This window comes from Phaethon lepturus, unplaced genomic scaffold, assembly GCF_000687285.1.
Source record: "Phaethon lepturus isolate BGI_N335 unplaced genomic scaffold, ASM68728v1 scaffold3606, whole genome shotgun sequence".
Lineage (NCBI taxonomy): Eukaryota > Metazoa > Chordata > Aves > Phaethontiformes > Phaethontidae > Phaethon > Phaethon lepturus.
This window is the reverse complement of record NW_010543934.1, coordinates 90,764-104,980: the sequence shown is the minus strand read 5'-3', so window position 1 is coordinate 104,980 and position 14,217 is coordinate 90,764. Positions and strand designations below refer to the sequence as shown.

Sequence of the window (14,217 nt, the reverse complement as noted above, 5' to 3'; positions counted from 1 at the left end):
AAACGAGATTCAGCAGTAGATGCTCCCATGCCTCCCAGTCTGGCATAAAAGATATTGCTAGTGGTGTTGTGTAAGTCAATGTTTGTTGGAAATACAAATAGCACACAGTTTCTTGTTACCAGGTGGACAAACAAAGTGACTTTAAGTAAACTCAGAAAGCATAGAGGAACTGGAATATTCAAGTAGCAGGTGGAGATTCAATCTTTTTCACAATCCATTTCAAGCTATTCCAGCCCAATTCCCTTCCTTCTGCAAACCGTATCAATTCTTTGCTCTTGTTCAAAATGTTAGGTGTTCATGGTTAGCCCTTATGTAAAGAATTTTTTTTTTTTTTTAGAGAATGCAGTAGCACATGGCTTTAGCACTGCAGTAGTAACTAACTCCAGTACCTGCCTTGCTGTGATTTTGAAATTGCTTCTCTGGTGTTTCCCAACACGAATACTGTGTCAGATGTTAGAATTTGTCATATTGTTTATGGATTTTTGATTCGGTAGGTGAGAGGAGAACATGACTTTGGTTTTGGTTTTGTGGTTTTTTGGTGTCTTTTTCAATAGACTTTGGAATAGATAATAATTTTTTAGTTTGGTATCAACCCCAGGAGAATAAATATGTGCTGGCTTCTTTGAGGTAAGTGGAAAATAGGCAGATGAACATGCATTGCCCCCTCTGAATGGAAAACAAGCTTATTCCCTGAATAAAAGAAGTTTAATTTGGACTACAACATTGGAAACTCATTCTAAATCACATTAACGTTGGCTGGTTTTATTCTCTTCCTGTTTGTTCTTTAGGTATGAACAACCTAAGTGTGATAATGGTGCCAGAGCTCATCCAACCAAAACAAAGGATTTGTACAAAGGACGCCAGCTTCAAGGTCAGTGAAATAGATAAATTTTCTTTCATGCATTCCAATGCTTTGTTTATTCACTGAAATAAATTAGAAAGCAATTTCTTACCCTATAGCAAAGCAGTGTATCTTTTAGATATTGTTATATTGATTTGCCACTGACTGAAGTCTCTGACTTTGGAAAAATGTATGTAAATATGGGTCTTGGGGTGTTGTCAGAAAAAATAAGGCTCATTTTTCTCCATAGTTTAAAGGCAGCCACATTTACTAACTGGAATTATTTGTTGCTGTTGTCATACCAGAGAAGTCAGAAAGTATGTCCAGAATAACGTGGCCCATACTTCATAATCCTTGTTCTAGAAAAATCCATGGGAAATTGGCCTCTGTCTTCAAATCAGTCTAAACAATGTATCATCTACGTACTTTTCCAAGAGTACCATTGTAAATTTACCTCAGAATAATATTATTTTATTCTTCTCTATTGTAGGAACAAACCTTGGTGTTTATTAGATTTTACTTTTTTTCACACTTTTTATAAGTGTTTGAGAGGTCTTATCTCTGGATGGTTGTGCTACACAGAAGTCAGTAGACTTGCTCTATTTTTGAAATGGCCTTTTAATATGTTTGAATAACTTGAGGTGTAGCAGGTTTAGTGATATTGCATATGTTATGAGGGAATTATGAATCACTGTCAACTATTGTAAAGAACCAGAAACAAGCAAATAATGTGGGCAGATTTTTTGTGTCATGAAAAATATTTCAGCTTAACCACCTAAAAAACCATCTAGACAATAATTCTGAACTAAACATGCCCATCAGTGTTGAATTTCATATTGAATGAAGCACACATTAATACTCTCTGTCATGAAACAAATTTAATTACTAGGTATAATAATAAAAGAAGTAGGAAATATGAATGATATGTTATTATACCATATATAATTATATGTTGTGTTCTACATATAAAGGAATCAATCATAGGATTAACTATAAGCCAACCAATTACTGTGGCTGTAAAGATGGCAAGTGTGACCCAAAAACATATCTAGATAGGTATGATGGGACAGACAGACATGAACGGGACAGTCAAGGCAGGCAAGGTAACATTCATGCCATTTTAGGTAGCCCTATTGTTTTTTCTGGATTTTATCTAGAAATATGGGTACAATTCTGATCATCCGTGTTCACAAAAATAGATACACAGGAGAAGTTAACTAGCACTATTGTATCAGGGAAAGCAGTGACTTTCCAAGAGAAGGCAGCTAGCACTTGCTTCATTTAAACAAACAAGATGAGGTCCGGAGGTGATATTGTTCCTCTGGGATGATGAGGAAAAGAAACTGTTTTCCTCTGTGACAATTTTGTCACAAGAAAAATACATATGCTACCCTGAGCTGTAAAGTGGTTTCCAACTATTAAAGCAGTGAGGCAACAGCCTCCTAAAGGACTAGTAATGGGGCAGAAAATCTGGTTAGTTTTTTAGGTAGATGTTGATTACTTTATGAGACAGACAGTGGGAGACAGGGTCAAATGAGTGAGGTACTCACTCTGCATTATGACTTATCACTTAAAGTACTGAACATATATATATACTAAAAGATAAAAAACTAAACACTAAAAATTCAATTTGGAGCATGAATTTCATGGCTCTTAGCAAATTTCCCCCATTTATCTTCCTTCACAAAAAAGGGATGGAGCATGCCTGACTTGCAGTTTTGCTGTTAGCTGCTCACAGAGTTCAGCAAGAACCTCATGCACCACATAAAACCTCAGATATGTGAAACCTAGTGGGAAATACACCCCTGTTGACAGTCAGATTGATGATGTTTATCCATCATTTCATCAGTCAGTATTTGCTTACTGAAGTTACTTACTGCTGTTGTAACTTCAGGGAAGTTAGCAGGTATTTCACGGATAATTTGGAAAATATTTTGGACCTTATTGCGGCCTTTCAATACTTAAAGGGGGCTTATAAGAAAGATGGGGACAGACTTTTTAGCAGGGCCTGTAGCGATAGGACAAGGGGTAACAGTTTTAAACTGCAAGAGTGTAGATTCAGACTAGGTCTAAGGAAGAAATGTTTCACAATGAGCGTGATGAAACACTGGCCCAGGTTGCCCAGAGAGGTGGTAGATGCCCCATTCCTGGAAACATTCCAGGTCAGGTTGGACGGGGCTCTGAGCAACCTGGTCTTGAAGCTGTCCCTGCTCCCTGCAGGGGGGTTGGACTAGATGACCTTTAAAGGTCCCTTCCAACCCACACTATTCTATGATATTTTACAATCTTCAGTCCATGGAAACCAATGGAAAGGTGGCCATCTTCAACAATTCATTTCAAACAACACTTGCGTAGTTACAGACTTGGATAATTATTTGATTTTGTGTGTTTTTTCTGAGTGAAAAGAACTTGCACTCAGAAGAGGGTATAACAGAACAGAAGCTGAAGAAACAAGTTTCGTACTTACTAAAAGATATCACTTGCTGCTCACTCCTACCTTTTACTTAAAATGAAGAAGCATTTGCTAGCTGGAATCTTAGAGGGAGGATGGGCGGGTGAAGGGTTTTAAGATTTCAGACATCTATTTCTTACCCAAACTGGTAGTGATTTTATACAGTACAGTAATAAAGGTTTATCCAAAGTCAAGATACTTTTTGTGAAATAATTAACAAGAAATTTCTGTGCTGTAAACTCCTACCTGATAAACGCATTTTCTTTAAGTTAGGCAATGGTCTTTTGATTTTGTTTTTCTACTTTATGGTATTTTATATTATGGGAACTTTAGCCCAATAAACCACTGCAGTAATGTGAGTTCATAATTATAATAAGTTATTATGTATGACATGGATTTGTTCTCCCATATCTTACGTTGCTTAATCTTTGATATCCAAGTGCTTTATATTATTTTAAAATAAGGCAAATACCAATATTTCCTAACATTTCTTAAATACTTATGGGTTAGCTAGAAAAACCTCCCTATTCTATTCTGCAGCAGCATGGAGTAAGTACATGCCTATAGAAGTAACTGAGGGAAGAGGTTACTCCACAGTTGCAGTTGTGTTAAGGTGTTTATTTTAATTTTTCTCTCTCTTAAGGCTTTCTTTTTTTTCTCTCTCAGCTAGTCCATTACATGCCCAAGTCCTCAACTGGCAAATTTCTCTCTTATCATACAAACACTTCATCAAGTAATAGTGAATTGAGTTTACTTTAGATAGTTTTTAAGAAAGGGAGGTTGAAAGAGGATTTTGAACAGGTATGGCTAGTTGTTAACACATAAAATCGCACAAATGGCTAATACAAATCAAGTGTTTAGCAGAAATGAACCACTGTTATTCAAAGTTTCTCTATTGTAAGCAATGTTGCAAAGGCATGTTTGCATTTTTGTTGTCTAAATTTAAATACAGCATCTGATTGCTGAGTGGTGCCAGGACTGAATAAAAAATTTAGGTTAATTGTGTACTTACTTTCAAGGAATAATACATTTTTGAAAGGATGGGCTTGCTTGATTTGCAGCTTATACCCACAAAAATGCAGTAGCCCTGGGTGAAACCACTGTGACTGAAAAATGAGGAAGATTCTAAAACAATTACTTTACTGCTATGAATGATCTTAAACAGGATAAAACCCACCGGTACATCCTCAGGTGGATTAAATTGGCATAGTTCTGCAGCTACGCTGATTTATGCCACCTGAAAATTTGAACCCACAACATGTTAAGCCAAATATTTTTAGCAATAATTTGCAAATAAATCAAGATGCAGTTTTTGGCAAACACTGATACCTCTTTAAGGCAAAATTATAGAGGGTAAGGGCCCCTTGGAGTATATGGCAAAATTCCCACTGATTTCAACTGAGCTAAGAATATATCCTCACATCCTAAGGGTAACTTAATATAAAGCATCTGAAATTGAAGGCTAATCTAATGTTTGTAAGAACGATCCAAGCCACCTGTATCTATTAGATTGGGCTGGAAGTTATATAATAATAATTCTTCCCATTAGATTTCTAGTCCTTTTTTTAAAGCCAAAGCATTTTTCTGAGGTTACTTGTGGTTTTGATCCTTCTCAGAAACTAGTTATTCCAAGATAATGAAAATGAACCCAAAAAGAAGTCTAGAGAATGTCACATACTGGGGAAACAAGGGTTTTTTAATTTTCTCATGGTCAGAGTTTTGAAATGTTCTTATTTTGATCCTTTGTTCTCCTCTGTGTTATACAGTAAAATGGAAGCCCTGTGATGAATCAACATATTCTGTAAAGGGTTTTGAATGCTTTATTTCAGACTTTTGGATAACTGGTGTGTTAAAAAAAAATTCAGTTTTCTGCACCAGCTGGTCAAGAGCATTTAAAAGGGTTCACTATTCACTAGTTTTTAATAATCAGTAAAATATTCTTCAGCACTCACCCTCAATAGATGTATATTTATTTATAAATTGTGTAGATGTACCACTGTACTAATGTACTAAGTGCATTGTAAAATATACCCAATTATAGAAATTAAAAAAGGATGAAATAAAGATGAAATAAACACAATTTTAATTTTTAAAATCTTATTTATTAATATTACAAAAAACATTTTCTTCCTGCACTCCAGTGGACTGTCTTGTGCCCCCCCCGGGGTATGTGCACCCCACTTTGGAGACCAGTGCCTTAGGCAATGGATAAGCTACCTGTTCGTAAAGCTAGTCTTGCCTCTGCTCTAAGCAACCTGGAAGAAAGACACTTGGATATGTAAGAGAGCAAGACATGATAACATATTGAGACAGTGCCAGACCACTTGGCTAATTTACCTCAAGTGCAAATCTTTTTCTTATTAAAAATCATGCATTGAATGCAAGAAGGTTCTGTTTTAGACTCTGCTGTGTGTGAGAGCTGGATAAAATTTGGATAATCCTTTAAATAGTTTAAGATTTTTATATTGTCTCTTAATTGTCTCTGGGAATTTATCTGTTTTTCCTGTAATATAATTTGTATTACCAAGACCTGAAATTTGAAAAGTAAGGGAAAAATTTGAAAAGTATTATGAGAAATGTGATTTTCCTCACACAACATTCTTTAATTAGAAGTACCCTTATCTTTTGTGCAGAAAAAACCCTCAAAAAACAGCGAACTACAAATGAGTGAAGGGCTCACAGGCTTGAGAGATGGACACAATGCCAAGCTGGATTTTCAGACTTTACTGGGTTTATATGGTTTTGTGGCTTTAAGTCAGACCATTAGTTTTGCTTACATTTCATTTTGGTTTGTTTAAGTTTCTCCTTTTCTTTAATACAGTATGTTTTTTGAAGTTCCTATAGTTGTGATGCTTCCTCTCATACAAAAGGACATTTTGGGAGGGGAAACTGTAGTTTGGAAATGACAGTGCCTTATAGACTGTAAGAGTAATACAATCTACTGACTTGGGGGAATGTGCAGATACAGTAGGTCCGTCTACTAAAAGTCCTGAAAGTCTCCTTTTTCTATTTTCTTGAAATAGCGTAGCTCTTCACTGCTGAATATTTCTTTTTCCTGAGATGCTGATCTCAGTTAACCCAGCTGGAATGCAGTAGAATGCATCAATTGCATTGAAGTCACTGTAGATTTCTACTGGTGAAATGAGATTGGCATTTCTCTCTTATTTTTCTCCTTCCTGGCAATCCTGCAGCTCTCTGGAAGACCTTACTTCAGATGCTTCTCATTACAATTTTTGATCCTAGAGCATTTCTCCAAAAAGTTCAATATTTTGGGTTTTTGATAGCATTGAGTTAATAACCATCTGAAACGTTTCCAATTTTAATGTCTAGGGTTTATTCTGTGATACAAGAAGGATCCAAATTAGAAAAATTGGCATCTTTGCTCAGCCTCTGTGAGACAGATTTCGATTCTCAGTTTGGACGGGAGTATAGACCACTTCCCCCTCCTCCCCGCAACCCAAAACCAAAAAAACACTGCTTTCCATCCAGGACCTAAGCTCTGCTGATTGCTGTGTTGGTACTGTGACGGTCTACAGTTTAAGTCAAGCTAAGAATGTTAAAATATTACTTAATTGAAATGTCTTAATGCATGTCCCTTTTCTAGTCAATCATCTTACTTAATAACAAAAAAGTTCCCTTAAAACTCTTCCTTAAATATGGTTGCGTTGAACTACAGGTTATTTTCTGATTTCACAGCCTAGTAGTGACTCTGTTCTCAGCTATTGTTTTGTCCTATGGGTCTTCATAAGCTTAGTTTAACCTTGGCATTCAAAAACTTAATATTTTCTTTTGAAAGAGAAAAAAGCTGTTTAACTCATTTCTTTATTTCACATTTGTGTTACTTAAGAAAAACAAAAGTATTCTAACTGCCCAATGTTCTTCCTACTGTAATGGCTTTATTTACTCTGTTTCTGGTGGGATAATCCATCACTGACCTTGAACAATTTATATTTTGTGGAGCAAAACTCAGATTTAAGTTATGGGTGAACTGTGTGTGGATAAGTACAGTTTGCTTTTGGTTGTTGGCAGTGCATCTTCTTTTCCAAAGTTAAAGCAAAATAATCGGAAACGCTCAAACCACGATGATGCAAGAGCCACAGCCAAACAGCCATCATATAAAGTGTTTTAGTTCAAAGGCAGCTTTAAAAAAAAAGAAAGTGATAGAGGCTTAACTGTTTCTCCTTTTGAGAATTATACTTTTACAGTTGCTCCGCTTTTGACCTTGAGCACATCAGATTTCATAAGCTACCAGACGATTTCTTAGCTAAAATGTTGAGGTACCACCACTGGTCTGCCTCATCTTGCTTACTGTAGTTTCACACAGTTCTTTGTTTCATCTGTGTAGTCCAGTACCGGCACCGAGTAGAAAATAATCTTACCTTACTACACATTCTTAAATGTTTGAATGACTAACACTTTGCTTATTTTTAAAGGTATCAGTTAAGTAATTGAGTATTTCTGATGATAATGCAGATTATGTATGTATGCCTGCCTTCCCATGAGCTTCAACGTTCTCCACTGAGCTGTGATTTAAAAGGGTTATATTTTTATGATGTAGTCAGCTTTTTTGCTGCATGAGCTAATATAAAAATATCCCTTTCTGCTATTGAATCTTAAAGCTCCGAGTGGTCAAACAACCATTTGAAGTTGCTGGCCGTTTTGAATGGGCCTGTAATGATCGTCTTGAGCTCTATACTGCTTTATTTTCCAGGAGATACTTGGAAAAAAGGCTGTATGTGGAGCAGACCTGCCCAGTTAAGCGTTTGAGCTGTGACCAGGAGATGCTGGTGCAAAGCCGGTGTGAGCCTTCATGGCAGTGGTGGCAGGACTGAAGAGCTGCCTGGCACAAGGATGAAGGAGGGGGCCTGCCTGGAGCCTGGCAGGGCCTGCAGGGAGGGCGGGAGAAGCGAGGCTCAACAGAGAGGTGCAGAGGGGTGCTGGAGGCCGGGCTTGCTCCTCCGCAGCCCTGTAGCGCTGGGGGAGGCAGGGGAATGGCTGCTTCCCCCTCTAGAGCAGTAGCTATCTCCTGGAATGTACGGGGCTGCAGAAGGAAGCCTGACTTTCCAGCCCTCTGCTACCCTGAGCAGCTGGATGCCGTTCCAATACCATAGGCCTCATACAGGTTAGCGACAGCTCAGTGAAGGGCCCTTTCCACCTGTTACGTCCGCTACAGTTACCCTGTGCTGGCAGCCTGAGGCGGAGGCGGTGGGGGATGCTGACCGGGCGAAGATGTGTTGTCAGAGAGGGGGCCTGCGCGGCGCGGCTAACGCAGCGCCCGTACGCTGGGTGGGTGGGCCGAGGGGTGCGCGCAGCACACGGGCTGGTATGGCAAGCGCCGGCTCAGGCAGGCTGCCCACACTGTAGCACGAGAGGTTGTCTGAGTACTGAGGAGCGGTGGCCTGGGGAGGACGTTGGGCTAAGGCAGTCCCTCTCACGACTACGTATGGTCAAACCTCTGTATAGAGAGGGAGGTCTGCAGCAGTAGGTCCTGAGGAACGTGGCTTCAGAGCAGCCGAACCTCCAACGAGGACTCTGTCTCTTTAACCTACACCAGTCTGGCTGGGATTTTGGGTTTAGTAGCTTCGATATTATTACCCTATTGTCTGGCTGCATGATTATATTGTAGTCTCCCAGCGGGCAGTTTTGCTCCAGAGGAAGGCAGGCCTGCAAATTATTTTTCAAAGCTCTGCAGATCACATTTATTTCCTGCACACCCTCTTCTGTCCATCTCCCCATCCTGCCTTTAATTACTAATCGTCTGGCCGCAGTTCCTCATATTGCTGTATTTTTGCCTCAATTTGTAGTCATTTCTTAACTAAACAATATCTTCCCCCAAAACTGAAGCAGAAATACGAATATCAGAAACAAAAAAAATTCTTTAATTCTATTAAGCACATAACTTAAGAGCTGCTGTAACTTCCAGTTCTGTGTGAATGTGTCTAAAAACATGACAGTGAAAGCATTTGAATTAGTAGTAAAGCACCAGTGAAAGACACAGCTGTGTCACAGCTAGCAAAAGAGAAAAGCTGGCTAATTAGAGGTGATGCTCCTGGCTCAGCAATAGTATTTCATTCATTGCACTATTTAATATTAACCTATAATTTAATGTTTACTTTAAAAAGCTATATTAACACTAATAAACACTGACTTCATTTGCTTCTCAGCATTAAAAAAAAATGCTGGAGGCTATGCCAAAGAATATAAATTCTGTTTCTCACCTCAGTTGTTGCTGTTCTCCTTTTCCAGCCAAATCCCTTGTTAAGTACAGCAGCCCTGCCTGCTGTGCTGCTCTGTGCCATTGGGTCCTGCCCTCAGTGGGAACTGAGAAGGTCCCTGCAGTGGGATACCTCCAGAGGACACATGCCCAGAAAGGCACGTTCTCTTGTGTCGGGCTGGCTTCCTGGGAGGTTGTCACCCAGCAGCTGTACAGTCACTGTCTCTGCACCAACACTCTCCAGTTGAGTTTCTGATTGTGTTTTTTTTGTCTTCTGGGACACAGAATGATTAAGTGAGAGAATGCTTTCCCCCAGAAATGCCTTTTCTGAATGCACAGAAATGGTCCACTGACTCTCATGAAGCTGTGCTGGTTTATGCTCATCAATGGTGTAAATATGTAGATAAATGTGCCCCCCGCACTTGATGGTTTTGCCATTGATTCTGATAAAGATGGACCCTTTTCTTCCATCTTCCTTTCCAACCCCAACTATTCTATGGTTCTGTGATCTTTACTAGGGAAATGATGATTTTGGAGTGATTGTATATATGCATACATATATATATAAATACACATATTTGTTTTCCCCTCAGTGAGAATTAACACAATAAGTGAAGCCTGTTCACCATAAAACTTCAGTAAAGATGAAAAAAGACATTTCAGAAAGATATTTTAATTCCTACTTTTAATTTATGTAGACATTTTAATCCATACATTTAATCCATAATTCAATACATACAGTATTCTAAATCCAGCAGTGAAAAAGCTTTGGATGAACACATATGTTTTTCTTTTAAATAGCAGAACAGCCTCATGGATAACAATTTCATTATCATGAGCATTATTAAAACATTGAGCTAATTTAGAGACAGTTAATATTTATTTGTCTTTTACTGAAAAGTTTCTAACGGCTCTTTAAATCTGTGTTTATATTTAGCACTTCTGTACCTCCACATGGTGTAATTTTACTTGGATATCTCTGAACTGTTTATAGTAAGGAGCCCACCCGTTAACAGTGATCAAAACAGTGATCAAAACAGTGAACTTCCTACGTAAAAGCAAATGGTATCTTGCAAGTCAGTGAAAGTTTGGACAGACTTTGTGATGCTATAGCAGATTAACTTGTACCAAGAAGATATAATACACGTCCCTCCTGGATGAAACTCAGAGTGCATTACTGCCAAACCAGACTTGGCAGAGTAGGAAAATCTATCACAGGCTTGTAGTCATTGCACCAAAGAGGGGCAAAAAAATCCTCAAGGCATTCATTCTTACCCATTCAAGCAAATCATCATTTTTATAATACCTAAAAGTAGAGTAGAGATTTTGATATATAAATATTCAATGAGTTCAGATCCTTATGGTAGAATGATGTCTCTGTGTCCCACTGGTATCTGTTTTAGGTTGAATCTCTTTCTGGAAGTGCCTGGGTCCATTGACTGTAGAGGGAGCAAGTATGGCTAACATCAGTAGTTGAATATATTTTGATAGCTCAAGTTAAATGATGTAATTCACACCTCACGTGAACAAATCATGAAAATGAACAACTGTGGTATTCCACAAGCAGTGAGATCCAGCCTGGCTTTGTTTCTGTTGTGGTTGATGCTACTGAACTGAGGTTGGATCATGCAGCAACGTTTTTTCTTGCACTGTTCCACTCTGGAGTGCTTTTAGCAGGGAAATAAGTCTGGCAATAGTATTAGGGTATGAGAGCATCTGTTTGAAAAATAGCATTTTTTCTGATACTCCTTTATATCACTTAAGACAAGTATTTGGAATATTACCTACACTGTGGATATTGGGTCAGAGGGAGGGGGAGGGGAATGACTAATGGCCCCATGAAACCAATTTAGTCTAATGAAATCTTAAACTTCATTCTCCTTAAACTCGCACTTCATGTAGACTGCTCATCTCTCCTTACTGGTGACAAGCCCCAGGCCTCTGTGCGTGGACTAATACTCTGTACTTCAAGAGGTTTCTGTCAGTCAGTATTCAGCTGCTCAAAAGCGCATAGCATTTAGCTCTCCTGGGGATAAACAGAGATGCTCTAGAATTGAGAGCTATGAGCCCTTCCTTTCTACTGAACATTGCATTTACTCTCCTTTTATCTTTATTCTTTTTTTCTGATACCAAAAAGAAGAAGGAAATGTATTTATGTAAAACATTTTGATGCAGAGATCAGCCTAATCAAGAAATCCAAAAGAAAGTGCAAAACAGTGCACGTTAAACAGCTTTGTTAATTTTAGCAAGGGCTCTGCAGAAAATACATGTGAATATTAAGAAAATCAAGATATTTACTGTCTTTGAAAAGAAGTCTGAAGTTTACAATGAAAATACCTTGGACCCTTTTAAAACAGCTACTTGCAAGTACATGACTATAGATACTGAGGTATTTTCTGTGCCCAGTATAAAATCCTAGAGTAAGCAGAGTGAAACTTTGATCACACTGGAACATAAAAGGGATTAAAATAGTTGCTGTCATTGAACAAACTTTGATGCTGTATTCCTAAAGCTACTAAGCTTCAAGAAATGCATTTAAAAAATCTTGAAATAATTTCTGGTACAGTGAAGACATGGGAGAGGTATCTCATAAGAAGTTGGGGCAACTTTATTACAGTTCTTGGGTGAGGAGTAGAAAAAACAACACAAGAAGAGGGGAAGATTGATGTAGAATAAGCTCGGTGTTTTCTGACAGAATGCCTGCAATTATTATCATCTCACAATCTGAAAGATGGCAGGAAAACCTCATACGACTGAACGGAAAAGATGAAAACCTTTTAGTCTGCCAGGGCTGTAATCATAATGAAAAATGACACCTGAACCTTATCATGGCAGTGAGTGGGAGTTGCATAATAAGACACACTTTCCTCTAAGACGCATGGTATGGGGCTTCTCCTTTTTCATCTGATAGGTATAAACTGAATAAAAACATGCCATTGACTTGTAAGGCTGTTCCCTGCAAAATGGATATCTTGCTTTGTTGTGTTTTCATACTTGGATACAAGTTCTCCCTGATTATCTGGCAGAAACAGCTCTCATGTTCAATCTGTGGACAGGGGAAAACAAATATTTTCATTTCTGAATGAATGTACATCTGCAGCTATATTTTTAAAAGGGAACAGCAACGGTTAGGCATTTATTCTTTGCATTTAGTAACTTGGAGAAGTGTTCCAGTTTTCAAATAAGATGAGCACTTAGTTCCCAGTGAGTCCAGTGGGATTTTCTGTTTCCAGCAACTTTGAAAATACCCTGTGCTGATAATGAACCACTCTAGTAATTTTTGCTTTGTATCAGACAGTGACTTTTTGAAAACCAGGCAGAGTTACAAAGTTAGGACTTGTGAAAAATTAAGCCAGTGCAAGACTTGCCACTTCCTAACGTTTTGGGTAAGTTAATACATAATACAGAAATAACAGCAGTTTTGGCTGCTGAGTAATGACTGAAAGTGTCAAGCAATGAGTTTAGCTCATTCGTCAAGGAAAATGAACAACATGAAGTAAAAATTTTTCATAATCCGATCTCACATCAGTAGGTATATTTTTCTGAAGAAAATATTCAGATGTTAGCCTGCTGCATTAATCTTTCTGTTCACTTACTTTTCAGGAAAAGGCTGGCTCTGACAATCAGAGAGTATATTTGTTGCTCGTGTTTTCTAGATACTAACATGGTTTGGCTGAGAAGACCAGTTGAACTGGTCTCCAGCATAAGAGACAAAATCAGTGGTGCACACTCTCATTGAGGTTGATTTTATTTTAGAAAGTAAAATATCAGTATTAAGCAGAGTTTCCATCTGAGGCTCAAAGGTAATGCCAGGTTATGACCTCCTAGTCACGCGGGACCAAAGACAAGTAAGGAAGTGCTGCAAACCTTGGTGCAGCCACAACTAGAGGATGGCATACTTGCTAGTATTAATACGGAGAACCTGGGACCAGAGATGAGCTTGGGAAGTCTCCATGCTTAGTATAGTTAATTGTTTGTGTCACAATAGTTTATAGTTGTATAGTCTGGGATCCCAGTGCTCCGTGCACTGTACAAACACAGAATAACAAGAGGATCCCTGGCAAATTTACAGTTTAGCTGATTGCAACGCCACTTGGACAATGGGTGGACAGATGCCATCAACAGAAGAGGCAGTGAAAGTGCCTGCCAATTCCTCAAAGTGCTTCAGTCTGCCAACATGTGTCACCTCTGTTTCACACTGGTGGAACTTAAGCCAGCTGGCTTTCCTCCAGGTCCCTTTTTGCATCAGGTATTTAGAAAGTGGAGAATGTGTTTCTTTGGGCTCAGTAAAGAGATGTAGAACAAATATTCTTGTTCACAAAGAGGACAGTGTATACAAGACTATCTCAATGGTTTTCAAATACATGATGTTATTCCTCGGGTTCAATACAACTTGTAGGCCTCCACAAATGAGAGCCCTCGAGGAGGAAATGAAATTACTCCATACAAACATCTGGGAATTCTTTCAAAGGATTCAGAATGCTTCACAAGATTCAGGAATTTGCTTCTCTATAGCTCAGCAGGAGTGCTACTGTTCATAGATTCCTGATGTTAGCATATGGCAAAAATCCATGAATAATTTTGGGAAATAAATTATTCACAAATTTTGCCCTTTATGCTTGTGAAGTTCTTGAATTTGCTATCTAGAAATGTCTTTTGCTAAAACCTCTTGCTCTGCAAGTCATCTACAAGCAATTCATTGTAAATATT

General features: G+C 38.4%; 1 protein-coding gene across 1 annotated transcript in view; it reads left to right on the top strand.

Annotated features, from left to right (window-relative positions):
• Positions 1-14,217, top strand: part of SMOC2 (SPARC related modular calcium binding 2) — a gene marked incomplete at its 5' end in the record, with an annotated part of 119,620 nt that overhangs the window by 81,001 nt on the left and 24,402 nt on the right. The window contains one exon of the mRNA XM_010288487.1: positions 789-871. Within this exon, the coding sequence (XP_010286789.1) occupies positions 789-871 (83 nt within the window). The remainder of the gene's footprint in view (positions 1-788; positions 872-14,217) is intronic.